At 44.8% G+C, this 27,913-nt stretch overlaps 1 protein-coding gene across 1 annotated transcript in view; it reads left to right on the top strand.

Moving 5' to 3' along the window:
* Window positions 1-27,913, top strand: part of CNTRL (centriolin) — an 857,679-nt gene that overhangs the window by 494,799 nt on the left and 334,967 nt on the right. The window contains exon 25 of the mRNA XM_086920986.1: window positions 4,280-4,488. Within this exon, the coding sequence (XP_086777112.1) occupies window positions 4,280-4,488 (209 nt within the window). The remainder of the gene's footprint in view (window positions 1-4,279; window positions 4,489-27,913) is intronic.

The following is a 27,913-nucleotide window of genomic DNA, read 5'->3' as shown; positions in this document are numbered from 1 at the left end:
ATGTGGTCTACCGGCTAGAGCGGTCTACCTTTGACCTCGAAGCAGGGGAACCGGGTTCGAGTCTCAGCTGGGATGCTCAACGTCCTGTCGTTATGGGCAATAATCTTCCACGTGTCTAACAAAATGAATGTGTCCGTCTGTGAGGCAACTGGCCTCATGTAAAGTGCTCTTGATACCTTCAGGTCGAGTTCGCGCTATATAAAACCAAAAAAGACCGGTGTTTCTTACGTACGAGATTCCGTAGTGGCTCATATCATGGGATACAGGATCGCCAAATTATAGGAGGATCCAGCCAATGACCTATAGGCTGGCCAGCTTTCCTTTATCAATTCACAAAACACTTTGGGAAAGTGTAGACAAAAACTTAAACAAACACAGAACAGAAGAGGTTTGTTGGGAAGCAGCAGGTGGTATAAGTTGGGAAGTGCATTTTTGGGATTTAATTCAATAACCCACTTCTTTTAAACAATATCACTCCGTTGGATATTGCGTTTATTAAGTCTGATTACTGTGTCATGGTGTATTTGAGTAACAGCCCCTTTACCACCTTGTTTAGCAAACCTTGACTGCTGGTACATTTGGGGCCGTATTACTGATGACTGCACCAACGCTAATTGTCACTGTGCGCCAGAGTATGTGCCCGATGGCATTACAGTGAATCGGTCTGTAATGCGTCGTGATGTTGGCAAAGACTTTGAACTCTGTGTTTATGGGCGTTTACGCCTGTGCACATATTCTATTAGCGCACAGACGCAAACTAACATACTCGGACACACAACGCCAATTAGCGCCGGCTCAGTCATCTTTGATACGCCCCTTGGAGAGAGAAGTTTTAAAACCGAATCACACCATCATCCAAATGAAATGAAACAGTATTAAGGCCTGATCATCATTGGTAGCCAACTATATCAACCATGGATGCTGCCCAGTACCCACCTACTGGCCCAAGACCTAAAAAAAGGTTTCAATGTATTTCTGTTTTTTTCCCCATAATAAGAAAATATGTGGATGGGATTAGGATATAGGTTCCATATAGGTAGTCCGTACTTTAACAAGCATTGGCTTTGGCATTCGCATTGGTCTTGCCTTTGGGACCTTATAAGTGTTTAGTTATCCAGCACAATATCCTTGGTGCAACAGCATTAAGTGTTGCTTGGCTAACCACTTATAAGGTCCCAAAGGCGAGACCTATTGGCTATGCCAATGCTTGTTTTAAATGCAGCCCGTTTTTCCTAGATGAAAACGGGATTCATTTTAAAAAAAAATTATTGAAACTTTTCAGTTTAATTTTTTTAAGGGCAAGCAGTGGTCACATACTCACAAAGGGGAAGGGGTCACTTGGGGACCCTTTCCCGTTCACGAGTGGTTTACCACCTACTTGAAGTAGGTGGTAAACTTTGAGTGTTTTACAGCCGCAAATGCCGTTGCAAAACAATAGTACATGGCATAGTGACTCGCTATTAGGGAGGGACGCCATTTCCTAATAGCGAGAGTCGCAAATGCTTATTTGCAAGTCAGTGACTCGCAAAATAGCATTTGTAAATGTGATCATTCTTTTTTGCATTTGAAAACAGGAGGATCTTCTGTTTGCAGCCGCAGAAAAGGGTCGTACATCTGGCCCTGGGTGTTGGTAGACCGCTGCACCCATTGCTCTCTGCAGTGGCAGAACACACAAAACTTATCAAAAGGGCGGCCCTTCATCCACCCTGTTCCACAGATCGTACTAACAGCATACACATCTCTAACAGGTTGGGTTGCCCATCTCCACAATTTGACAATTCAGGGTCTGTGGGACAACACACGCAAAAGCCACCACATCAACTATCTAGAGCTCCTAGCTGTATATCTGGCACTAAAAGCTTTTTAGTTTCACCTCTAGGAAAGGTTGTCTTAGTCTGCACAGACAATATGAGAGCTATGTACTATGTAAAGAAACTGGGAGGGGTACACTCCATTAACTATCATGCCTCTCTCGCTGGGCAATACATCTCAAAATTCATCCCCTGGCAGAGCACCTCAAATTGCCAACCTCCTCAGCAGGATTCTTCTACAAATACACAAATGTTAACTTCATCCTCTGGTTCTCCTCCCATACTTTCAAAAATGGGTATTCCCACAAATCGATCTGTTTGCCACGCTGGACAAATCAAAATGCCAAACTTCGCCTTCAGGTTCCCACACACTCTGTCTAAAGGCAATGCCCTATGGATGAATTGGTCAGGAATATTTGCCTACGCTTTTCTGCCTCTCCCTTTCCTTCCATTTCAGGTTCGCAAGCTCAGGCAGATATCACTCACACCCATTTAGTAGCTCCCATATGGTTCCATAAACCATGGTTCAGTGGTTCCACATCAAAAACGGCATTTCATTTTCAGCCTTCTCACTCAGAACCATGGAAAGAAAAATCAGACACCCAAACCCCAAGGAGCTCAATATAGCGATTTGGCTCCTGAAGTCATTGAGTTTGGATATTTAAATTTGCCGCCAGATTGTATGACTATTCTTAAAGAAGCAAGAAAGCCTGCCACCAGAGCATGTTTTGAGGCAAAATGGAAAAGATGTGTTGTATATTGTAACAACAACAATATTGATCCACTAGATGCCTCTATCCAAGATATTATTTGTTACTGGTTGCCATCACAGCAAGCTGGTCTAGCTTAAACATCTATTTGATTGCACCTTGCGGCAATAGCCGCAATTTTGCAAAACAGACAACATTTGTCTTTGTTGAGAGTTCCAGTAGTTAAAGCCTTACGGAAGGCCTTAAAAGAGTAATAAAACCCAGAGAGTTCATGAGTTCACCTTTTGAGCCATTACACAATTGTCCATAAAAATTTCTTTCATGGAAGGTTGCCTTCCTCATTGCTATCACTTCATTAGGGAGAGTTGGTGAGCTACAACTATTAACCTTAGAAGAAACTTTCATTCTGCTTCATAAAGATAGAGTAGTTGTTCATACCAACCCAAAATTCCTTCCAAAAGTAGTTTCTGCTTTTCATATTAATCAATCGGTTTAGCTACCTATGTTCTTACCTCAACCTGTTACAGTATCAGAAAGAGCTCTTCACAAACTTGATGTCAGAAGAGCATTACTGCACTATATTAAAGGACAAAAGATTTTCGTAAGACAAAGCAACTGTTGCATTTGCTATAACTCACAAGGGCAATCCTATCTCAAGATGGATTGTTAAATGCATTCAAACTTGCTATGCTAAAGGTAAAATAACTTTATCTATATCTCCTATAGCACATTCCACTCGTAAAATATGGGCATCTATGGCTCTTTTAGGTAACATTCCTATAGCTGACATTTGTAAAGCAGCAACATGGTCCACACCACACACATTTACCAAACACTGTTGTGTGGATGTGTTAGCACGTTTGCAAGCCAGTGTAGGGCAAACAGTGCTAAAGACACTTTTTCAATCAACTGCAAAATCTACTGGTTAGCCACTGCTTTGGGAGTATATATATATATATATATATATCTACAGCACACATGCCTTGCCCGGATTATGAATCTGTTGTTGGCTTATAGAGCTGTAGATTCACATGCGCCCTCCCACCTCCCCAGGGAGTTGTAGTTGTCGCAATTCTCATTATTTACATTACATTCGCATAGATATCTCTGTACTACACTCACTAATCTAATTTTTTTTTATTACGGCGAAGTGATTACAAATCTCCAAACTTACCTAAAACATCTGGAAGATTCACTAAATTCACTAAATTCTATGTTTTCAAAGCTTTGAGATTATTGTTTTAAAGTGTATTCTTTGTGATTTCAAATTAAATTATGTGGCAAATTCATTCCTATTTTGTTCTTCTTCCGAGGCAACACACACCATGACCATTGAGATTATTTTCGATAAGCACATGATGCAACCTTTTTAAATACATGTTTTTTGCTGTACTCTAAAATCACAGCTAGTATTTTAACATATAGTTTGGGGGAAGTAACAACTAACTAATATTTACTACTTTGTTGGTGTGCATTAGAATTTGTATAATTTGTAATGAAATTTCAAGCTTTAAACAGTGATGCACTTTTGTCATTTAATTGAAATTTCCTGTATTGTCTTTTTAATATCATTTATATATGTTTAAGAACTTGTACATAAGTTAGTGTAAAACTACAGCTGAAAGTTATCTATTTCTATTTCTGTCAATAAGTTTTTAATGGATATTCAAGGACCACAAATCTTAACTTTTACTGACATTTTTAAGCACGGAGAACTCTGCTTGTAATTCTATCGTCCTGATGTTTATCTGTACTCAGGAGAATGAACTTTGCAGAATGGAAGACATTGTGGAACACCTGAGATCTCAAAAACGTGAAGAAAAATGGCCACGCGTCGCTAAACATCAAAATCATTACGAAACGGAGGAGTTGAATCAAAATATTGACGACCTTTTGTATCAAAAGGAACAGCTTGAGTTTAAAGTAGAGGAGCTACGCAGAACTGTCAGAAAACATAGCAAACACAAGTAAGAGCTTTGGCTAGCTGCTAAAATGGTGGGAGTGCATGTGGGGTAAACTTCAGGTTTGCCACCTGTGCTGAATGTTACTGTAAAGTATATTTTGTTACAATCTTTAGAACGAAAGTACTTTTCAAAGCGTTTCTGTTAGGGGATGATGTCAGATTTTTAAATATATTCCCTGACCCTAAAATATCTTTCCAGTTCATGATCTACATGAAACTATCTTTTTTTTGCTTTTTTACGTCTCGCCTAGGCAGCACTTGCGCCTTATGTTCGAGACAGGCTGTATTCAGGATATGGGCATGAAGCTCCGCCTACTTTCCGCCCATCTTTCTAATTGCCTCTTGTCACTGTCCTTTGTTAATGGTGGCTTTTCATTGATCAGTAGGCTTAGGAGTCCCTCTTGCGTTCCGCCTTTTCTCTTCTTGTAACCTCCACTGAGGACACCCCCTGTTACATGTGTTGCTACTCTGTATGTTTTAATTATAGCCTCAATCACTATTTACCTAAATGCCTTTCTCTTGCCTGCTGCTGCAGGCAAGACACACTCTCCCGCAGCGTTTTTTTTTTTTTTTGCTTAACTAGCGTGGCACACCTCTGCTGAAATAATGGTGGCCACGCCTTTCTTTTCTTTAAATTGCGATGGCGAAGCCGCTGCATGCTTATTTTTTCGGTTTATTTACTTTCTCTTACAATGGTGGCACCCACGTTTTAGCTTCTAACACCTTAAGCTAAAGTTCTGGGGTCGCGATTGCTTCATGGCCTCACCCTTTGTGTCCTACTTCCATCTCCAGGTCGCGTCTCTCCACCATGCCTTGATGGTTATGGAAAAGACAATATTCCAACAGGTTTCAATTCAAGGACAGTTATGTACGTATGCAAAAAGCATTACAGAAACAAGAAAAAAGGAGACTCCATTGGATTTGGTTTAGGGTGTTATTCACCATATATTTCGAACAGAGATTCATCAGGGTATACAGTTAAAGCAGCACTGTATAAGAGAAATCATGTGACGACCTGAAGGCACTTGGTGCAAAGCAATATATACAGGTGAATATAGGTGGCGACGCAAGTGAACAGCGTGAACGGCGCAAAGTGAAAAATAGTGTAAATGTACAGTGGTGGCTCAAAGAATTACAATTCACATCAATTGTATTCATAAATTTCCAATTTTTTGTGAGCCATTTGGAAGGAATGCGCCTAATATTGCGCTGTGGAGTCGACGGCGTTTTGATGCTCTTGAAATTGGGATTGTCTTCAGGACGGGGTTGTCCAGTTTGTGAAGTGCTGCAGGATGGAAATGAGAGATCTGGGGGGTAGGGGTAGCAAGGAGGTAAGCGCGCGTGGTGGGGCAAGGAGTGACTGGAAGGTAGGGGTGCGCCCTAGTGTGGGAAGGGAGGATGGCAAGACATAATAATACCTGCGGTAAGGAGTGGATGGTGATGCTGTGATGAAAGATGGAGAACTCTATGGTGATTATTGGCGAGCCAGTGTGGCCGGGGCTGTGAACTACGGAGTGAGAACGATATGGCAGGTGCACTGGAGATACGTGTTCGGGATGGCGCAGAGGTCAAGATATAGGCGAGAGGCCGATTACAGTGCCTAAGCAGAAATAATCGCGGAGGTCTAAACCTTAATGTTCCTATTTATAGTGAGTAAGGCCGGTCTAATAATGCCCAGTGATAGTATAGGCGAGAGGCCGATTACAGTGCCTAAGCAGAAACCATTGCAGAGGTCTAAACCTTAATGTTCCAGTTATAGTGATTTGGGCCGGTCTAATTATGCCCAGTGAAAGTAGCTAGTAATACGAAGGTCATGGCGTGTAAAATCGGCCAGAGAATGGGACCAGATAGAGACCGCGTGGTGTTGGAGGTTCGTAAGACCTCAAAGACAGGCTATACCTGGGCGTGAAGTGCCGGGTGTGAGGAGAGTCTGTCCAGAGTGAGGCGCGGGAAGGTCAGGTCTATGGAGAGACGGGGGCATACCTGGGTGGCACTGTAGGTAATGCAGGTGCCAAAAGTTCCAGATGGAGGTGGCAGCGTCTTCCGCAAAACTGTAAGGGAAGGGGAGAGCGTGAAGTGGGCTGGTGAAGGTGCCCTGGGGTGGAATGTGAGGCAAAGAAAACGGCGGAATACTAACTTCAGAGGAAGAAGGAGCGTCTGAGGTATAAGTCTCCGCGAATCCAGGGGGGGAAAAAATGATTCAAGTAGAGCAGCGCCTAACGGGAAGGAAAGGACAGCGAGTCAGGCACACAAGCAGGTCCGGCGGAACGCAGCAGTGGCCAGGGACTCATATGGGTAAACAGCGTACCTTAGTCAATCGTGGTGAATGCTGTGGACTTGATCCGGGGGTCGGGTGAAGCGGCAGCGAAGCTGGAGCACCTACAGATTGTTGTGTTGTATAAGGCAGGGGTAGCACGCTGGGAGGGAACGCCTAGCGTGACGTAGGCATTGGGCGGGGCCTCAAGGGAATGGGAAAATTAAAGGGAAAGGCACCAAATCGGCGAGATTAACTTTATTGGTGTGTTTAAGAGCGAACAAGGCTCATACAAGCCGTTAGTGTGGGTGCAGCTGTGGAACAATGCTGGTATCACTAGGCGGCAGGAAATTACTCTGCTGGCCTAATAAAGCAGTTAAGTGAGAATCACTTATGGTCACGTGTGTGGTCATTTATTTTTACATGCGACAAGGAAATTACAAGGACACTGTAGCATTACAATTGATTCTCATGTGTGTGGTCATTCACTTTTACATGCGACAAGGAAAATACAGGGACAATATAACATTAAAATTGCAGAAGAGACCAATTACATAGTCAATGGGTATGTATACATAGTATCCTATATGGTGTACTGTGTATAGACCGCTAAGAAACGTCAGTAGCGTTGTCTATAAGAATGAAGGTGAAAGGGTACTGATACATGGTAGGAGAAAAAGGTTCATGGGAAAAGAGACTAAGTGGTCACGGTACTGATCCACTCGTCAATGGTGTTCAAACCATGATTAACAGAGTCACATAAAGTCATCCATTTACATTCAACCTTATTCAGTAGGCTTTTGATGTTGCCTCCTCTGATGGGCAACGAAGGTTTCTCAATCACTTGCCATCTTATGTCTGTGTCCAGGTGTTGGTGGTCGATGAAGTGTGAGACCAAGGGCGCAGTTAGGATTTTACAGTTTATGCTGCTCTTATGTTGGATGATGCGCTGATTTATCATCTGGGTCGTTTGTCCGATGTATGTCAGATCGTATGGACACCGGATGGCGTAGATCACATTCTGTGATCTACAGTTGGTTTGATTCTTGGGTTTGTGAACACGGCCATTGTAGTTAAATTCTTTGGTGTTGAATGTGAGGTCGCAACTTTGGCATTTGTAGTGACCAACAATGGGATCCAATCCCCAGGCTGCGGTTATTGTATGTTTGTCGCTGGGTGGATTTGGCCAGGTAATGGCGTGTACCAGATGGCTGGCAAGATTATTGCCTCGTTGATAGGAGAACAAAGGTGGGTCTTGAAATTGTTTATGGGGGCGTAGTAGAGGCCAGTTCTTTTTGATAATCCTGCTTATGTTGTTGCTGTCAGGGCTGAATGTGAACACGAACGGTATCCTAGTCATGGATTTCTTGGTGTGTGGGGTCAGGAGGTGTTCGCGGTAACAGTACCACGCCCTCTTCTTCGCTCTAGTTACTAGGCGACGCGGGTATCCTCTGTGTATCAATTTGTTCGTAAGTATTTTGGCTTCACGGAAATAGTCTTTGCACCATTTACAGTTGCGTCTGATGTGCAACAATTGACCATAAGGAAACCCATTGCGTAGGCCTCGTGGGTGGTGACTGCAGTATTGTAAGAAAGTGTTACTTTCTGTGGGTTTCCGATAGAGGGACGTCCCTAATATCCCATCTTCTGCATGGATGCTGACATCCAAGAATGGTAGATCGTTTGTCTTGCAGTCGCTTGTAAACTTCAGGTGTTCTTGCGCGCTGTTCAACCATTCAATGAAGGGGTTTAATGTGTCAGTGGTGCCATTCCAGATGAGGAGGACGTCGTCGATATATCGACGCCAGAGATCGATATTTGACAGATACAGGTTGATGGGGTTGAGAATGAGTGTTTTCTCCATGTTATGGACGAACAGGATGGCAACATTTGGAGCGAAACAAGCGCCCATTGATACACCCTTCACTTGTAGATAATAGGTGTCACGGTATAGGAAGTAGTTGTTCTGTAGTGCAATGCGGAGGAGGTCCATGATGAATTCAGTGGGGATCTGTGTGGGTTGTGGTCTGGAAAGTAGCAGGCTTCTGATGACTTGAAGGACTTCGCTATGGAGGATGTTGGTATGGTATTTATGAGATCCATAGTGTCGAGTATAAAGGTGTCCGTGAGGGGAACAAATTCCTTGATGATAGCATCTATGTATTTCCCCAGTGGTTCCAGTATTGAACCACATCCAGAGACGATTGGACATCCGGGGGGGTTGACACTATCCTTGTGGACCTTAGGTAGGACATACAGGATAGGGGTCCTAGGATGTGGATTATTGAGGAATTCATATTCCTTCTTGGTAATGATGTTTAATTCCTTAGCCTGATTGATTACTTCTTGTATTTTGGATCTGATGTCATTCAGTGGATCCTTGGAGAGTGGGCGGTAGTGTTTCTGTAATGCTTTTTGCATACGTACATAACTGTCTTTGAATTGAAACCTGTTGGGATATTGTCTTTTTTCTCTACATTGCACCCAATCCTGACGTGGTCTATGGGTCCCACTCCTGTTATGTTTCACTTGATGGTTATGGAACGGCTGCCATTTTGCTACTGGCCTCGCTGCCACGCAAAGTACCCATGGACTAACCCCCATCAAGTCAATATATTGTGTGTTTCACCTCAGCACAACAAGAGGGCATGTGATGCCTGTTGCTCCTTTCACCCCAAAAAGACCGTCGGGCACTTTGTCTCGAGATTTCACTTAGGAGTGTAGATGACATCCTGGACATGTTTGGTACCAAGGACATTGAGGGGGAGCACGAGCCACAGCTATCGGCCACAGACGAAGACGCATCCTCTCCCAACGACAGCTCTGGCACCGATCTGGAGGTCAGGGATCTTCCACCAGCTCAGCAAGCCATGAGCACGGTACCCCTCCCCTTAACACTATTGGCAAATCCGGCGACCCCTTACCAAGGATCATCCAGCCACTCTGGAGCATCAGAAACAGGCTGCTGGGCCACCACTACCTTCAGGACATGGTCAGCACCAACCACCATGTAACATTCAGCTTTAGCTCTAGGCCAAAGAAACTTTTGAGGCGCCTGCTTCAGCACTGACCGCTCCTGCCTCGGCTGATACCCTCTGCTGTGAAAATAAAAATCGGCTAGCAAGGCCGACTCGGGCTCGGGTGCCTTTGAACCAGTCCTCCATAAACTGCAAGAGGAGATTGACGTTCAACAGAGACATTCGGTCATTCATTCCCATTTTAGCTCCATACAAGCCGCCCAAAAAACGGACAAGACTACTAATCCTTTGCCTTTCACACACTCTTCGCCTCACCCTGTTCCACATGGCTCACCTTCTCAGGAGATCCCCTTTTACTTACACCTCAGGGGTCACCTCTGTCTGACACATGGGGTCTTGGAGGAGGGAAGACACCTTTTGATACTCCTCCTTCGCAGGGTGACCTCTGGGACCTCTATAATGCAGAACACCACTGGACAAAGACCCGGAATTGCACTGTACCCATCCCTTCACTCCGGACGACTACATCCTACCAAGAACGTATTGGTAGGGCTGCCTCTGTCCATAAGTTGGATCTCCACACTAAGCCTTTATAGGAGAACTTCCTATTTGAAACCCTCTCCTCCACCCACCGTTCCAACCAATACCATTTTACGCCATACCCCTGATATTTTTCAGGACCCTGTCCATGCTTGGACTATTACACCCAGGGTGAACAAGAAATATAAGGCATCCCCTGCTGACCCCATTTATATTAGTTGCCAGCTCCCACCTGACTCCCTGGTTGTTACTACAGCCCATAAGAGGGCCAATTCAAGGCTTCTGGTGATGCCCCTTCCCCAGATAAAGATAGCGAACGCATAGACGCTGGGAGTAAAGGATTGTGCGCGCAATTGGCCAACCATTGGCTTATTGCTAATTCGGTTGGGCCTCTCTCGATGTATGATTGCACTCACTGGGATGAAATAGAGGAGCTCTTCCCAATATCTCCCAGAGGACTAGAGGAAAAGGGTCTATGAGATAGTCTCTGAGGGGAAACATATATCCATCACTGCTATCCACTGCTCGTTAGATGCAGCTGACACTACTGCCAGAGGAATTAACTTAATTGTCCTCTTGTGCAAAAATATCTGTCCCCATATCTCAGGCTTAAAGCCGAAGGTCCAGCAGAACCTGCTTAGTATGCTGTTTGGTCAGCATCGATTCAGATCCTTTTCTACTCCTGCTCCCTTCAGTTCCTTACTTGGAAGATGGTGTTTCTGGTAATCATCACTTCACCATTCTTCCAAGTATGTAGAGATAGGGTTGTCCTCTGTATTAACCCCAAATTCCTCCCCAAAGTGATCTCCCATTTCCATATTAATTCATTTCACTCACTGGCTCAGTTGCGAAACAGGCTCTCCATACTTTGGATGAGAAAGGAGACCTCATGTACTACATTGATGGAACTGAATTATTTAGGAACACAGAATAACTTTGTTGCTTCTCCAAACCCCATAAAGGAAAAGCTCTGTCCAAATCAGACATTACCAGATGGATCGTAAGATGCATCCAAGCATGCTATATGTTAGAGCTAAGATGACTTTGCCAATTCCTCCTAGAGCCCACCCCACTATGAAACAAGCATTGGCATAGCCAATAGGTCTAGCCTTTGGGACCTTATAAGAGTTTAGTTATCCAGCACAATATCCTTGGTGCAACAACACCAAGTGTTGCATGGCTAAACACTTATAAGGTCCCAAAGGTGAGACCTATTGGCTATACCAATGCTTGTTTATTTGGGAAGGTAAACACTTGGGTGGCCAAGTGGACAGTAGGTTGGAGGAAGCATGTAGTTCGTTGCTGGGATTTTCCTGTATTTTTTTTTTTATTTTGGTAGATTGTTATGGGTTTCTCACAGTGGGAATGAGAAATTCCTAAATAAACCGGAGACAAAGTCTATGTTGGGTTTATTTTAAGATTCTTGCAGCAATTCCTGTGGGTCAGCAATGTCACTTAACAAGGCAATATCAGACAGTGAAACTTGATAGCAATCACTAGGCAATTTGTCCATGAACGGCGCAAAATGAGCGTAGATGTAACAAAGCAATGTTCAAGTAAATGGATGCTTTAGGCTCATGTACATTTGGGAGAAGGTGTACCCAAGGGCCGGGGTTTACATTAGTCTATTTTTGATGGTGTACAAGAAAGAGCAGGCTTGCCCTCTAGGTGGTTGAAGATGTGCCATATTGTAGGTATAAAGAATGGGAAGTCTTGTTCCTGCGGGGTTTCATTTTTGTGTCACTTGGTTTCCACTCTGGAGAGGGTAGAGCTTGAGGCTGGTGATTCCGAGGTTTGGATCTTAGCCAGGTACTGAGGCGTGTGGCTTGTTATGGAGTAGCAGCTCGTGTGGCAAGATTTGAGGAGGACTATGTTGGCTTTAGTAACGTGATAATGTAGAATCAAGCCCTTCAAGAGATCTGCACACACATCCTAAACAGTCCTTACAACAATTTCTTAGCGACCAGAGATGTGAAAGTGATGAAACGAAGATCCCTAATTTTCAAAATGAGATAAATTAGTCCCTTTAAAAGTTTGTTTTGCTAACGGTTGCCACACTATTGTTTATGCTTTATTTCGCTCAAACTTCAATAATACAAACATGGCTTTTCACAGGCCGTTGCCTACAGCATCTCTTCCTACCTTTGACAGGGCTCAGTCCTATCTTATCATCCCATATCCCCCTGGTCCACTGAAAAGTCATGAGTCTCCAGATGAGGGTGGCACTTAGATCTTGTTGATTTAACTTCTTTCTGGTCCAGTTACTACACATCCTCATGTCACTAAGTCTTAAATCCGGAGAAAATAGAGACCAATCATGTTGACATACCTCAATGGAGCCAAGTTGTGGTCCTGATTAGGTCTGGAGTGAGAATCTTGTATGCCAATTTTCCATGCAAAGCGACACCCTATTAAATTCATTCACATTTCAAGAAAAGCCAAGTAAAACAAGAAATTCCCTATGGTAATAGCACTGGCAAGAGTCACTCGATCAAAGTTTAAGCAGGTTCTTCTAGATTGCACAGAAGATACATCCGCACACCTGCATGCTCCTAGGCACTGCCTAATTCATTGTGCACTTAATTACATGCATTAGTTGCACTTTGTAAAGAAAAGGTTACTAGTAACGAAGCGTCATTACTACCAATAAGGGTTGAACAGAGATTTGGTGGATTTGAGGGAACATGGTCCCCATTTCTTGAGTTTTACAAGTAATGTTCTTTTTAGAAACTGACTTGTATTAACGACAATGTCTTTAATGTGTTATTGGATCCGTACATTTTTGTGCGTTGTTTGCAATGAGTAAAGTTGAAATATTACGGTAAAGTGCGGTGAACATTGTTTTTCTGATGTCGAGCTTTTATGTCAATGTTTCAATGTATTTTGCAAAAATCTGTCCATACATCTTTTGTGGAACGTCACTGTATCAAGTGAATACTTAAAAAGAAGGAACATGCAGTTTACAGCAGATAGGCAATGCTGCAGCAACCTTATTTTATTTCAGATTACAAATACACCACCGATATTCCCTGTATAGCATGTTCAGAAGAGACAGTAGGAAGCGAGTAGCAGGCGGTAGCACTATTTAAAGCTTGTCCCAGTAAGGCAGTGTTCCACATGCTGGAACTACAGCAGCCTCCTCTCCCCTAGTTAGGTGTACATTGTTTCTTTTTTTCAAAGGAGGATGTATTAAGACTTTCAGGGGAGACACCTGTTAGCAGTGTACATCACTGCAAAATATGTTCGTAACTAAAACACAGGTCTGGGAGCTCCCTTGTGCTAGGAGACTTGAACTAAGGGTTCGCAACTGTAGAACGAGAAAATGGATTCTAGTACCCATTTTGCTACTTGAGTGTGTGCTCCTGGGGTATTGTCATTAGTACTAGCACTTCACAGCTACTTAATGTGGTACACTTAGACGTTTAGTCTGCACAAACAATGAGCATGGAATCAAAAATACAATTTACACTTGAAATTAATTGTATTTTAGGTGTCTAAATCCACTACAGGTGTCAAATTCATATATATTAATACTTATCGATGTCTTTTCTTTTTGTTTTTAATCAGATAGCAGCCAATGTCGGCTACCTGAAAAACATATCGGAAATGGACATAGCACAACAAGTAACATTAAATTAGAGAGTCAAATAACTTTTAAAAAAATGTCAGCGAAGCTTGCAAGCAAATAATGTGGGAATTCCAGATGATACTGTATTCAACTACTAATTATGCAAAGGATCATATATATGTCCTTATGACAAATGACATTGTCAGACATATATACATTTATTAGCCCGATCCAAGTTGTGCTGCCAGACTAAACAGTGCATCCGACACAGCGACTTCTCATAGTACAGAACAGTCAACCCAAAGTAAATATGCTTCGGATATCTATGGGCAAATGCATCCATGATATGTGACCCATAGAGGACAGATAGAGCAGTGGTTATTGGAGAGATCTGTCAAAATCTTGGTTTACAGACTAAACCGAAATCATGTGATCTTTTGCAAACGTCCGCGTCCCTCAATATCCGCATCTCCCAAAGCTAGATGATCACAATCTCTTCGCCCAAATATTCTTCACATAACTGACATGATCAGGGGACAGTAAATGCATTTCAGGGTACAGTAAATGCATCTCCTAGGATGCTGTTCGGTTAGAAAGGGAAGCCCCAACGTTATTGAAAGTGGGAGCGGTACGCGTGCAGTCAGAGGGCACGGCAGATCTCCCCGGCTAAATCTGCCAGACAAAATGGGAGCAGCTGAGAAGAAGAAGCCGGTCTAAATCCGGGTCATAAAGAAGGGTGAATCCCTGCAGCCTCCCTGGGCAGGGCTTGGAAAAGTGGCCGCTGGGAGCGGATGCTCCTGCTAAACTGTAGCCAGAGAGCTTCCTGCCCGGCTGGCCCGGGGATCCTCCCTGCTCGGCTCGGCCCCAAGCGCACGCGCCCCTTCTCGCCTCGCAGCTTACCATCCCCGGGTGAAATGGTCTCGATCTCCACTCCCATGGCGGCAGCTGGAAAAGAAAGGGGCCTTCTCGTGTGGGCTAGCTCTGGATGTCACCACGGGGCTCTCGCGGACGCCTCGCGCTGCTGCTGCTTCCCGGGCTCGCAAAAAATAACAGGCAAGCCCTCGCGCAAATGTAATAAAAGAAAAAGTTTCAGTAAATGTGAAAGCGTTTCCCTTGCAGGAGCGCACGCACCCACTCGCTGCTTACCATCCCCGGGTGGAATGGTCTCGATCTCCACTCCCATGGCGGCAGCTGGAAAAGAAAGGGGGCTCCTCACGCGGGCTGGCTCTAGATGTCACACTGGGCTCTCGCAGACGCCTAGCGCTGCTGCTTCACGGGCTCGCAAAAAATAACAGACAAGCCCTCGCACGAATGTAATAAAAAAAAGTGTCAGTGAAAGCGTTTCCCTTGCGGGAGCGAGCAGCGCCAGGAGCGATAATTGCTAACTCCCGCAAGGGAATCGCCAAACATGCACGCGTTGCCATTGAAAGCAATGCAACGCGTGCACGTTTTTAGGGTGAAAAGTGAATCCATTCCAAAAGGTATTTTTCCTATGCAGCGCATGCGCGATGCGTAGGCGAGACCTAAAAAGGAGCCTCTATGGCCTTCCTGGGGAATATTCCAATAGCTGACATATGCAAAGTAGCTACCTGGTCCACATCACACACTTTGACAAAACATTACTTCCTGGATGTGCTAGTTCGCTAACAAGACCGTGTTGCTAGACAGTACTCCCAATGCTCTTTCAATCTACTGTAGTACCCACAACCTAACAACTGCTTTTGAAATGACTGCTTTACAGTCTATGCACAGCATGTTTCTCTACAGCCACACATGCCTCGAATAGAAAATGCGACTTACTATGTAAACCTCTGTTCATGGCATGTACTGCTGAAGATTCACATGTGCCCATCCTCCTACCTGGACGCCTTTGACCTTTGCAGTGTCACTTACGATCTCTTTCCCCTCTTTTGCAAGGACATCTCTCAATTCTTCACTTAATACTGTATCCTCATCTGCCATGCAGAAAAAAAATCTTACAATGGAGTCGGAGTCTAAGACCATGCGCATTACAAGCAAGAGGAGGGGTCACTATACCTTGTGACGCCGAAGACTTCTTCAAAGAAATACAACTTGCACACATCCGGACCCAACTCTAGATGGCAGGAGTATGCATGGCATTTGAATCTACAACCCTACATGCCACAAACCGATTCTTACAGGGTGACTGGTGAATTTCTGTTTTTTTTATTTTAAAACTTTAAGGTTTCTTTTAAATCGATAATACAAATTTTTATTACACCTAACTATAACGTTACAGTGAATTTGTAGGGTTTTTTAAATGTAAAGTAATGATTACCATACGTAAAAGCAACCCCCTGCCACGCAAGCCCTTTGGCGGGGAGTTGGCTGCAGGTCCTGCAGCCAACATCCCCCATACTGCCAACCTTCTGCGCATTGGAGGGCTGACCATATAGCCTGCTTTTTGAGACCTTATCCCCCAGGGCCACTCATTAAAATGAAGGGGGGTGAGCATGCAGCCCACCTCCCAAGCCAATTTCGGCCCCATTTTGAAGGGTAAGGGGGGACCATGGTCCATCTCCTGGGCCGATGTCAGCCTCGGGACCCCATCGCCTAGGCCCAGCACTTTATTAAATGGGGAGGAGGTTCCCGTGGCCTCCCTTCCTGAGCCGATTTCATCCCAGAGGACCCCAAGACTCAGAACCTGGCACTATATTGAAGAGGGACGGGGGCATGGGGCCCCTCCTTGGGCCAATTTCAGCCCCGGGGTCCCTATTCCCCTGATCTAGACATTATATGGAAGGGGGAGAAGGGCATGTGGCTCACCTCGGCTCGGTGACCCCTTCCCTTGGGTTCCAGTATCTGTTTAAAAGGGGAAGGGCCCCCATGCGCTCCACTTCTTATTTTTGTTTCACAAAAAAATGCTTTAGGGACCTGGCCCACCCAGGAGCTGTTTTTTTGTTAGATTTTGTTCGAGAGTTGCAGATTCGACCACGATTACCACTGAAATATTTTTAAAATGCTTTTTTTGCCAAGGACCAGGGCTACGGCGTCTGGGTGTTCCTACCCTGTCCACTTTTCTTTTAAAACTTTTTGGGGGGGACTCGGCTGAAATTGAGTCCCAAGATGACTACAAACACTTCCTGGTTGAAATGTTGGCAGGCAATCCGATTTCAACACGGTGGATGTCTGATCCAAGGAGGATTCGCAAACCTAGATATTCAAATTTTTGTTTTGTTTAATATCTCTAAAACTATGAAAGGATTTACGCCAGATAACAAAAAGGCCTCTTTCTGAGCCAAGAGCTAGTATTCTGCCAAATTTCGCATAAATACATTCAGCAGTTTTTGACGTTATCGCTGTTCAGTTTTCCTATGGGAATTAAAATTGGGGAAAAAGCTTTATGGGACGCTCACTTTTTCTCTGCCTCTGCTTGATGTGTCACCTCGACTCTTTCAAGACAGCAGCTAAAATGAGCGTAGTATTAGTTTTGAACATTTTGTGAAGATTCCTCAAACAGCACCAAAGATATTAGCAAAACAAATAAAGGTCTTCCTATGGAAACTAGGTCCTAACTATACCTACTAAAGACCGCCAGCAGGAGATATATATCGCCAGTAGGTAGTTATAGTTAGGAGCATCTTTCAATTGTAAAAACGTTTTTTGACTTGCCTATATCTTTCGTGCTGGTTGACGAAATTTTCAAAACAAAAGTGCCCCAGTGATTATTCTTGTGCATGGAATGTTTTAGCGTGATCCGTCAAGCGTGGGTCAAGAAAGGCGGGGCAGGGTAAAAAAAAAGTGATTGTCTAATGTTAATTCCCCTTGAGATTATAGATATGACTACACCCCGAAACGAATGGATATATTGGGTGCGGATTCTCAAAGGATCCTCCAAGGATCTGACAGTCCCCGTGCAGGGGCTTCATTTAAATAATAAAGGAGGAGGCGCACAGGCTCCCCTCCTCAGGCTCTCTTAACCCCGGTGACCACCACCTCTCCGAAACAAAATAACACAAAATGTGAGGGGATCCGTGGATCCCCACAGGCCCAGGGGACCACCACCTCCCCGGGTCCAAATATGTTTTTAAAGAATGGGAGAGGGACCACATGGGGGGTGGGGGGGTAGTGCACAAGAAAGGAGGGGGGCCGCGCGGTGCCCTCTTGGAGCCACACATGGCCCTGGGGACTGCCACCCCCCAGGGCCGCCTCCAGCTATGACCCGGCGTGCCCACCACCAGGACACATCTGTTTGCTTTTGCTTGGTGGGAGCTTAGAGCTCCCGCCAATCGAGAGCAAACACTCCGGTTCCAGCGTGCAGGAGCTGTCAAAGTGCTCCCGCCCACTGGAAGCCGAGGTTTCATCTATTTCCTTGCCCACAGACATTCAGGCAGGGAAGAAAACAAAATCATGTGCTCCTGCATGGAGGGTGCTGCCTTTCCAGCAGCTCTCTCTGTGCAGGAGCAATGCCATCTTCCGCAGGAGGCGGGGAGCCGGCTGGGACCGCAGTGGCCTTGTGGCTCCCCTGTTTTCCCTAGTGAAAGGAGAAGAAAGAGGCAAAATAAAGCTTTGAAACCAGCAGAAAGAGGCCGAATGAAGGTCCAAAACGAGCAGAAAGAATGAGAATAAAGGTCAGTAAAGAGCAGAAAGAGGCAAGATAAATGTGAGAAACCAGCATATTGAGGCAGAATAAAGGTCAGAAAGAGGCAGAATCAGTCAGCAACGACCAGAGAGAGGCCAAATAAATGCCAGCAACAAGCAGAAAGAACAAAATAAAGGTGAGCAGCGAACAGAAAGCTGAGGAACTAGCTGAAAAAAGTTGAATAAATGTCAGGAACGAGTAAAGAGTAGCAAAATAAAGGAGCGAATTAAGCAGAAAGGGGCAGAATAAAGATCCAAAGGGAGCAGAAAGAGGCAGAATAAAGGTCAGAACCAAGCAGAAAGAGGCAGAATAAAGGTCAGCAATGAGCAGAAAGACGCAAAATAAAGGTGGCATACTAGTAGAAAGAGACAGAATAAAGGTCAGAAGGAAACAGAAAGAAACAGAATAAAGGTTAAAAAAAAAGAGCAGAAAGAGGCAAAATAGAGGTCAGAAACCAATGGCCAGTGGCAAAGTAAAGTTGAGAAATGAGAGAAAGAGACAGAGTCAAGGTCAGCAACTTACAGAAAAAGGAAAAACAGAGGGCAGAAAAACAAGCAGAAGAGGGCAAAACATAAAGCATTCAGACCCTCACACACCCACCCACAGACTTACTGAGACACTCATGCACTGACTGTCAAAGGTTAGTGGTTACATTTAGTTAATAACATTTTTTTAAACTTATAAATTCACTTAAACAATCAAAGGTTATAGGGGTGTTATAGTTAGGAAACATTAAAAAAAAGTAGAATTTCACTGGAAAAAACTAAGGTTACAGGGACATTATAATTAGAAAATAGAATTTAAAAAACCCTTAGAAATTCACTGAAAAATCTAAAGGTTACAGGGACGTTATAGTTAGGCTCAGATTTAATTCGTACAAAATCTGTGAAATTCAGCAGTACTATTAATTTTGCCCCTGCAATGCACTGCTTATGATCTCGCATATAACATCACTCATGACATGGTCACTGATATCACTCATGACATCTCAAATGGCATCACTCAGGACATCATACACAGAAGCACTCACACACCCCTATACAACCACTTATATACCCATTCCCAGACCCATACAAGTACTCACACAACCACTCACTCATCCACTCACTCATCCATAGAGCTACTCATACAACCAATCACTTACCTATATAGCCACTCATGCAGCCACACACTCACCCATACAGCTTCCCACTCACCCATGTATTCATCTATACTGCCACTCACACACCCACCCACCCACTCACTCACCTTTACCGCTTCTTAACACAGCCACTCACTCACCCATACAAGCACTCACACACCCACTCAACCTCTTACATACCCATTCACACATCCATACAAGCACTCACACATCCAGCCACCCACCCATGCATGCATTCATGCACACAGACACTTACTCTACAATACAACCAGTCACACACCAACTCACTTAACCAAACAGTCACTCAGTCACCCATACAGCCACCTACAGAGCCAGTCACTCATACAGCCATTCAAAGACCCACTCACTCACTCACCCATACAGTTATTACACACCCACTCAGGTACCCATACAGCCATTGACACACCCACTCACTTACCAGTGGAGTCACTCACTGACACAGCAACTCACACACCTACTTATACCCATACAGCAACTCACACACCCACTAAGACACACTGAGACACAGAAACATACAGCCACTTACATAATATATGTTAGAAATAGTATCACTTGTTAGTAGCACAGAAAGCATAATATTTTAACTTTTGTAGTACCTTGGTAAATATGTTTAACAGTCACAATCTCTTAGAAAAAACTCTCTCACTGGATGATCTCATCAGTGATGTCAAATGAGTTATCATCAGTAATTTCACTGACCATGTCATGATTGATGCAGTATGTGAGGTCATAAGAAGTGCAATGTGGGAGCGTAAGTTATAGTTAACTCAGCTAACTGTAACTGCTGAATTTCACTGGTTTTGTACGAGTGAAATCTTAGCCTATTTATAACGTCTCTGTAACCTTTGATTTTTTTCAGTGTGTGTGTATGTGTATGTGTATATATATATATATATATATATATATATATATATATATATATATATAAATAAACACAGTGTCAGTAGCTACTGTGTAGCTGTACATGTCAGCATTTTAACTTCTGAAAAAAGAAACCGTAGAAATTTGCTGAAAAAGCACTACCGTTTAAAAACAAAAAAAACTGACATAAATTGCACTGCTGTGATGCTCTACTTTTGACCTCACATATTTCATAATTGATGAAATCTGAAATTTATGGGGGTGCAATTTATGTGTAATTGATAACTTACAATGTTTTTTGCTTTATAAATAGTAGTGCCTTTTCATTGAGTTGCTAATGTTTTTTAACATAAGTTAAAATCATACTACTTTCTGCATGTATAACTCAACTTTAACCTATAAGTCGTCTGTTGGAGTATAGTTTATTAGCATTAAAGGATATTTCTGTTCTTTGGTGAGATAAACTACAGCACTACAGCAAAAATGCATTGATCTGGCTCAGTTAGTTGTGCTTTTCCCTTGCTAGCCGGGTCCCATCCTTGTCTTTCTCTAACTATTCTGTCTGGCTCCTTCGAGCTCAGCTACCATCTGTTTTGACACGAGACCTTCATGCCTGAAGGACTACAGTGGTCACCAAAAAGTCTCCAGGGCCTAGTGGTCTTCAGGGGCCCAGCACCGCTTCCGATTCACCTGTGCCTGAGAATGCTACATGGGTGATGGAATGCACACCATTCCAATATTGTCCTCGATGCCGCAGCAAATAGCCATGGACTGTCCCCCAGCCTAACCACGACAATGCCACCTGTGCGTCAGACCTCGCTTTCCACTTGATGAAAATGCTCCGTTACAAGAGGGAACACTTTTGGACTCTCTGCACCAAGCAGCAATAAGATAATTATATGGCACACCGGACATCTTCCCCTCTGCTCCCAACAACAGGTATAAGGTGGCCCATCGGGGCTCCCCCTCACGCAAGAGTCGCGGATCAAATCCGAAGACAACCAGCCAGCTGATGTAGTTTTAGCACCGAAGACTGGGCCCCAGACGAAAAGCATTGCTAAAGGCAGAAGTATACCAGCGACTCTGGGAAAACCTAATGCATTAAAGACTTAAACTGAGAAAAGCTCTGGTCCTGAGGGTGAGCATGGCAGTTGAGGGAAGTTGTAGCCATGCGGCCCCACCGACCTCTGGCTCCTGTTGGCACTGACAGAGCCTATCAAGCATCTAGCCTAGGACATCTATCCTCAGACGTCGATACCCCCACCTCTAACCCACAAACCAGCTCCTGGTTATACACAAGATATTTAGGAAGCCACCCCCACGGGCTCCAAAAGCCTACCCCTCACAAGAGGAAACTTGCTTTTGAGAAAGAATCTCTTTCCACACTGCCTTCCCTGAAGCCTATGCCCAAGAGACAGACACCACCAGTCCTGTCCCTCTTCCACACACTCCCTCCTTCCTCCAACTCCATCACCACGCTGTAGGAAAGTGCCCCCTTTGACATGGTTACGCCCACTTTTTGCCTGGGATTCAATGCAATTTTGATAGAAAGAGCACTCGGTTCCTGCTAACTAGGTCGCCAGTGCCAGATCTCTTTCACTAAACTGCACGATTGTTCCCCAATTGGCAAAACGTTTAGCACCCCCGGTAGGTCCCTAGTAAATGGTACCCCTGGTACCTAAGGCAAAGAGGCTAAAGAGTGTCCCTAAGTGCTACAGCATGTATTGTGCCACCCTAAGGGATCCTTCACTGAGCCCATGCTGGTTACCATTTCAGACTGCGGTCTTGGTACAGACAAAAGTGAAAACACGACATGGCACACATCCCTGTGTCCCATGCCTGTAAACACTGCATGCAGTGTAGGTAAGTAACTCCTACAGCAGGCCTTACAGCCCCAAGGCAGGGTGAACTATACATGCCCCTGTGCAGGCCAGTTCAATTTCTCCCAGTACAATTACAGTACAGCAGCACATTACATTATGAGCCACCCCTACCTCTGACGTGGACCGACCATGCTATGATTTGTTTTCAAATTCCCCATGAGGAAAAGATTTGTCCTGAATCATCCTAGTAACACCTTTTCCTAGGCGTTTGGCTTTCCTCAGCCCGAACAGGAACTAGATGTCACCTAAATGTTGGCAGAATTTTAATCTGCTTTAAATTCCGCTTTTGATTGTATTGCGCCTCTAAGGACCCTGTCCAATACTAGGCATAGTCCGCTTGCTCTCTGGTACACCTCAGAGTTTATAGCTGGAATAGCCGTTTGCAAGTAATTGGAGAGATGCCGGAGCCATGGAGCAGATGACAAAGGTGCTTTTAAGGCGGCTCTCGTGGTTTATCATTGAAATATTAGAAAGGCGTGTAAACTGTACATCAATGAACAAATTGAGCTAGAAGGCAATTCCCCTAAAGTATTGTTTAAAACTCTAAAGGAATTTACCCATCCTCCTGCCTGCGCACCACCACCTTTAGCATCGCAGGAACTATGCGACTCGCTGGCAGATTATTTCGAAGAAAAGGTCAACCTAATCTATAAAGCATTTCCTGCTACTTCACCCCAATTTAGTGCAGAACGTAATGTCCTCCTTCTCCCTGAGTTGAGAGTCTATCGGGTGGACAGTTTCCAACCTTTTTACCATGGACCAAATTCAGCAAGGGCTTGCAAGAGCCAAATCTGAATCCCCAACGAATCTGTGCCCACCCAGGTGTATAGTGCGGTTTACCAGGCTTCTTGCCCCTGCTGTAAGCCTGCTATTCAATACCTCTTTAGAATCAGGTACTATTCCTCCTGCATGCAAATCAGCACTGATCATTCCAATAAAATAAAAGAACAATGTGGACTCACTAATCCTTTCAATTTATATGATATAATTGTCTTTCAAATTATGGACCAATTTCCCTACTCTTAGGGATGCTGCTTGAAAGCTTAGTCAACAAGCAGCTGTCTAAGTATCTTGAAGCTCATCAGATCTTGGACCTTTCACAGTCAGGTTTCAGAGCCGAGCATAGCACTGAATCAGACTTGGTTACTGTAACTGATATCATTAGGTGCGATCTGGATTCAAAGATTCCAGCCATGCTCGTGCTGTTAGACCTATCTGCCGCATTTGACACAGTATCCTATGACAAGCTACTCATGATTAAAAGAGATTGGAATTATGGGGTCGAATCTAGCCTGGCTTCAGGAGTTTTTGTAAGACAGAAGGCAATGTATCTCGCTGGGAACATTTAAATCCACACCCAGGTTAGTTGGTAATGGGGTCCTGCCCGAGCCCCACGCTGTTCAACATTTACGTGGCACCCCTGGCCAAAGTCATTACGGCTTATGAGTTTGAAACCGTGTCTTAAGCAGACGAATCGCAGTTAGTCATTACTCTCGAGGGAGGCACTGATAAAGCGTAGACCTGTTTCATGGCAGGCATGAAGGCAATTGCTGACTGGATGTCAAACAAGTTCCTCGAGCTGAATCCAGGCAAAACTGAAATCATCCTGTTTGGTAAAGCCCAGGACCTGTGGTCCGTAGACTATTGGCCTTCGGAGTTAGGCAAGGCTCCCTCTCCCAGTAAGATAGCTAAAAACCTAGGAGTCAAGGTGGACCAAGAACTCAGCATTGGGGAGCAGGTTATAGCAATTACAGGCACCTGCTTTTCCACTTTGCACCTCCTAAAGAAAGCCTTGCTGTTCCTCCCACAGAATGACCTTGGTACAGGCACTGGGGATAAATCAGTTGGATTACGGTAATGCGCTATTGGCTTCTGCCATCAAGACTTTAATAGCCAAATTACCGGTTGTACAAAACACGGCCGCACAACTAATCTGCAATCCGCCCCCCAGAACGTACTAGGCCCCTCTTTTACAATCCTTGCATTGACTGCCAGTGAATATAAGAGTTACATTTAAAATCTACTGCTTAACCTTTAAAGCACTACAGGGAAAAGGACCCCAATATTTCTCTCTGAAACTCAAGTGCTATCTTCCCACTAGGAATTTGCGTTCCAGTTATAAAGAGCTGCTTGTGATTCCACGCATCCGACGCACTATTTGTGGTGGCAGAGCCTTTCCATATGTGGCTCACTCCATATGAAACAGTTTGCCTTATTCTATCGGAACTTGTTCCAACTACTTTTTCAGGAAATCATTAAAACAGTATTGTTTTAGATCACATACGCAGGTGTGAAGTTGACCGAGAGCCGAGATACCCCTATGGGAGAGATTTGTGCGCTATATCAAACTAATAATAATAAAGTGAACAGGTAAGTAATTTTCAGTACATGTGCTGGACACTGGTCAAATACGAGTTTCCCAGCTACATGAAGAAACCAATGATGTTTGGTATCAAACATCTTGTATTAATAAACCCACACTGATTCCAGTGATGGATTTATTAATACATGCACCCAGAGGGCACCTTGGAGGTGCCCACTGAAAACCTGCCAACTACTAGTGTGCTGGCTGACCAGCCTGCAACCACAGACGAGTTTACTCCAGTATTGGAACTTTCATAGATTCACATGCTTGAATCATTCCCCGTCATTGAGACTGGTGTCTCCGGTATATAAAAAATAAGTGCTTAGTAGTATAGCAAACTGAAAAGAGGTCTAGGCCCATTTCCCTTTTGCAACCCATAGCCTTTGTTATGTAAAAAAAGGCCCAAACTTTTCCCTGAACCAATCAGAGCTCCTCACCCTCTAGAACACTCCTGAGAGAACCTTCTGCCCCTCAGATTATTCTACCGCACATTGTGCTAGGGAGTCTCCTTTGAGCTCTGCTCAAACTCACTTCTACAGTATTTTGACTGAAGATTTGAGGTTTTTACATCAACCATGTCTGATAAGGAGAAAAAAGGATTATTTAGAGCTTGTTCCACCTACTCCAAGAAGAGGCTTTATACAGATGACCCTCACAAGGACTGCATCTACTGTCTTTATCCAGACCATAAGGCAGCAGATTGTAAGGTATGTCGTACCTTTTCGAATAAGACCTTGAGAGATCGTGAGGGAAGGCTACTGATTTGTCTTCAGAAGGTCAAAGCCAGGAAGGAAATCCTCCCAAGTGAGAGTGAGGAGGAATCTGTGGCGTCTAAGAGATCTTAGAAGAGAAGTAGATCTCCTCAGACACATTCCTCAGGGGAAAGACCTGAGAAGGCCCCAAAAAGACCACTCCAGGGTCTTCAGGGCGCAGTCCCTCAAAATCCCCTTCAGTCTCATCTAAGGGGAAGAAGGGTTCTGCTGGTGAGGTGAAAGGAGCAAAATCCACCTCAGATCCACCACAATCACCTCAGAAGATCAAGATTACCATCAAACGGTCTTCTTCTATGCCTTCTGAGGAGAAGGGTGCTGTTTCAGCTCCGTCGACAGGACCGTCGACAAAAAAGGGACCATCGACGACGACAAAAACACCTCCGTCGTCGACAAAAAAGGATAATGTTAAGGCTGGTGAGAAAACAGCGTTGACGATTTCACCGTCGACGGCGATATCGCCGACGGTGAAACCGTCAACGAGGACGTCAACGACCGTGTCAACGGCGTCAACGCCGTCGACTGCAGCGTCGACGAGGTCTGTGTCGACGACGGCAGTGTCGACGAGGACGACGACGTCGACTAGGACAGCGTCGACGGTAACTACAACGTCGACGGTGGCGTCGACGACCATGACTTGGTCGACGACGGCGACGGGAATCTCGTCGACGAGCCCGTCGACGAGGGAAAAAACACCAGAAAAAAGGTTGGTTCCTTGGAAAAAACCTATAACACCGGAGGTTACATCTCCAAGCAAGGTCTCCCCATTGCTGCCATCCCACCTGCTGGAGGAGGAAGATTCGGAAGAAGATGATGAGTATGGAATTGCCAGTAGCCCTTCGCAATTACAGGTCAAGTGCCAAGAAGACGATTCTGAGGAGGAATATTGGGGTTATCAAGAACAACCCCAGGAACAGCACCGATATCGCCATCAGCAACGGGAGGAGATGACAAGTGTGCCATCCTCTTTGTTGAGGGATCTCCAGGGAATGTTGGAGGATTATAGGAAGAGATACCCAGCGACTCCAGTCGCTCAACAGGCCCTAGAGGCTACTCCACGTCCACGATCGGTTCCAGGGACGTCGATTCGTAGGAGAGAGATTGTACCGGAACCTACTGCTAGGTCCCCACCGCCGACGACACACCACGATACCTCGTATGAGGATCATGAGGATTATAAGATTGCAGACACGAATGCAGAATGGCATGACTATATCGCCCCATCACCTTCAACTCCTCCGCAGAGACCAGTAGATTCTCCACCGGAGGACATGGGTGGATTTCATAATTTGATGGAAAGAGCCACTAAGAGATTTGCACTGACCATGACAGAAGAGAAAACGGAATGTTTTCTATATGACTTCAAGGACTCATATCGGAAATCCGTACGATCCCTGCCTATAGTGTCTCATATTTGGAAGGAAGGATTAAAGGTCATGGAGACGCCAGCAACGGTAACACCGGTTCTGGCCAGACTGGAGAAGAAGTATAAGGCACCAGTCGATGCTCCATCTTGCCTTTTGGGTCATCCCAAACCGGATTCTGTTATCACTCATGCGGCACAACAGAAATCCAGGAACCCATCTGCTCCGATTGCAGCACCTCCTGATAAAGAGGCCAGAAGGTTGGATAACGCGGGAAAACGGTTTTCATTAATGTCGGCTCTGCTTGTGAGAGCTGCTAATGCCCTCTCTATCTTGGGAAGGTATGACAGGCAGATGTGGTGTGACCTGTCCCCATACGTTAACCTGGTGCCGGATCCAGAGAAGCAGGAGGCGAAGAAAATTCTCATGGAAGGAGAGAGGACTTCGGCTGAAGTCATAGACTGCGCTCTGGATATAGCTACCACGGAATTTAGATCATTGGGAGGAGCAGCGGTCCTGCGCAGGCAAGGATGGCTGCGAGCAACAGCATTTAGGCCGGAGGTGCAAAACAAGATTTTAGACCTCCCTTTCAATGGAGAAGAATTATTTGGAAAACATATTGATGATACTCTGGAGAGTATCAAGAAGGATACTGATACGGCAAAGGCTCTGGGAACACTGCAATACAGGAAAACCCCTTTTCGTGGCTCCAGGGGTAGAGGACAGTCCTCGTATAGAGGAGGATACCAACAGGGGAGATATTCTTCTTCCTATCAGTCCTCATCGCAGCCTTACCGTCCGCAATACAGCCAGCGTCAATCAGGAGGATATACAAAATCAACTCCAAGAGGACGGGGTGGCCGAGGAAAGGACAACACCCGTCGACAATGACAACCTCCATCTTCCGGCTCTGTCAGATGCTCCCCTGGGTGGAAAGATTGCCCACTATCTTCACAATTGGCGGAAAATACCAACGGACCAATGGGTCCTCAAAATAGTTCAATTCGGTCACACCCTAGAATTTCTTCAAGCGCCCCCTTGTACGCCACCGATGCACCAGAGAGCCAACCATCTGCATCAA

This window comes from Lissotriton vulgaris, chromosome 5 (assembly GCF_964263255.1).
Source record: "Lissotriton vulgaris chromosome 5, aLisVul1.2, whole genome shotgun sequence".
Taxonomy (NCBI): Eukaryota; Metazoa; Chordata; class Amphibia; order Caudata; family Salamandridae; genus Lissotriton; species Lissotriton vulgaris.
The sequence above is the reverse complement of the archived record's forward strand: the minus strand, read 5'-3'. Positions and strand labels throughout refer to the sequence as shown.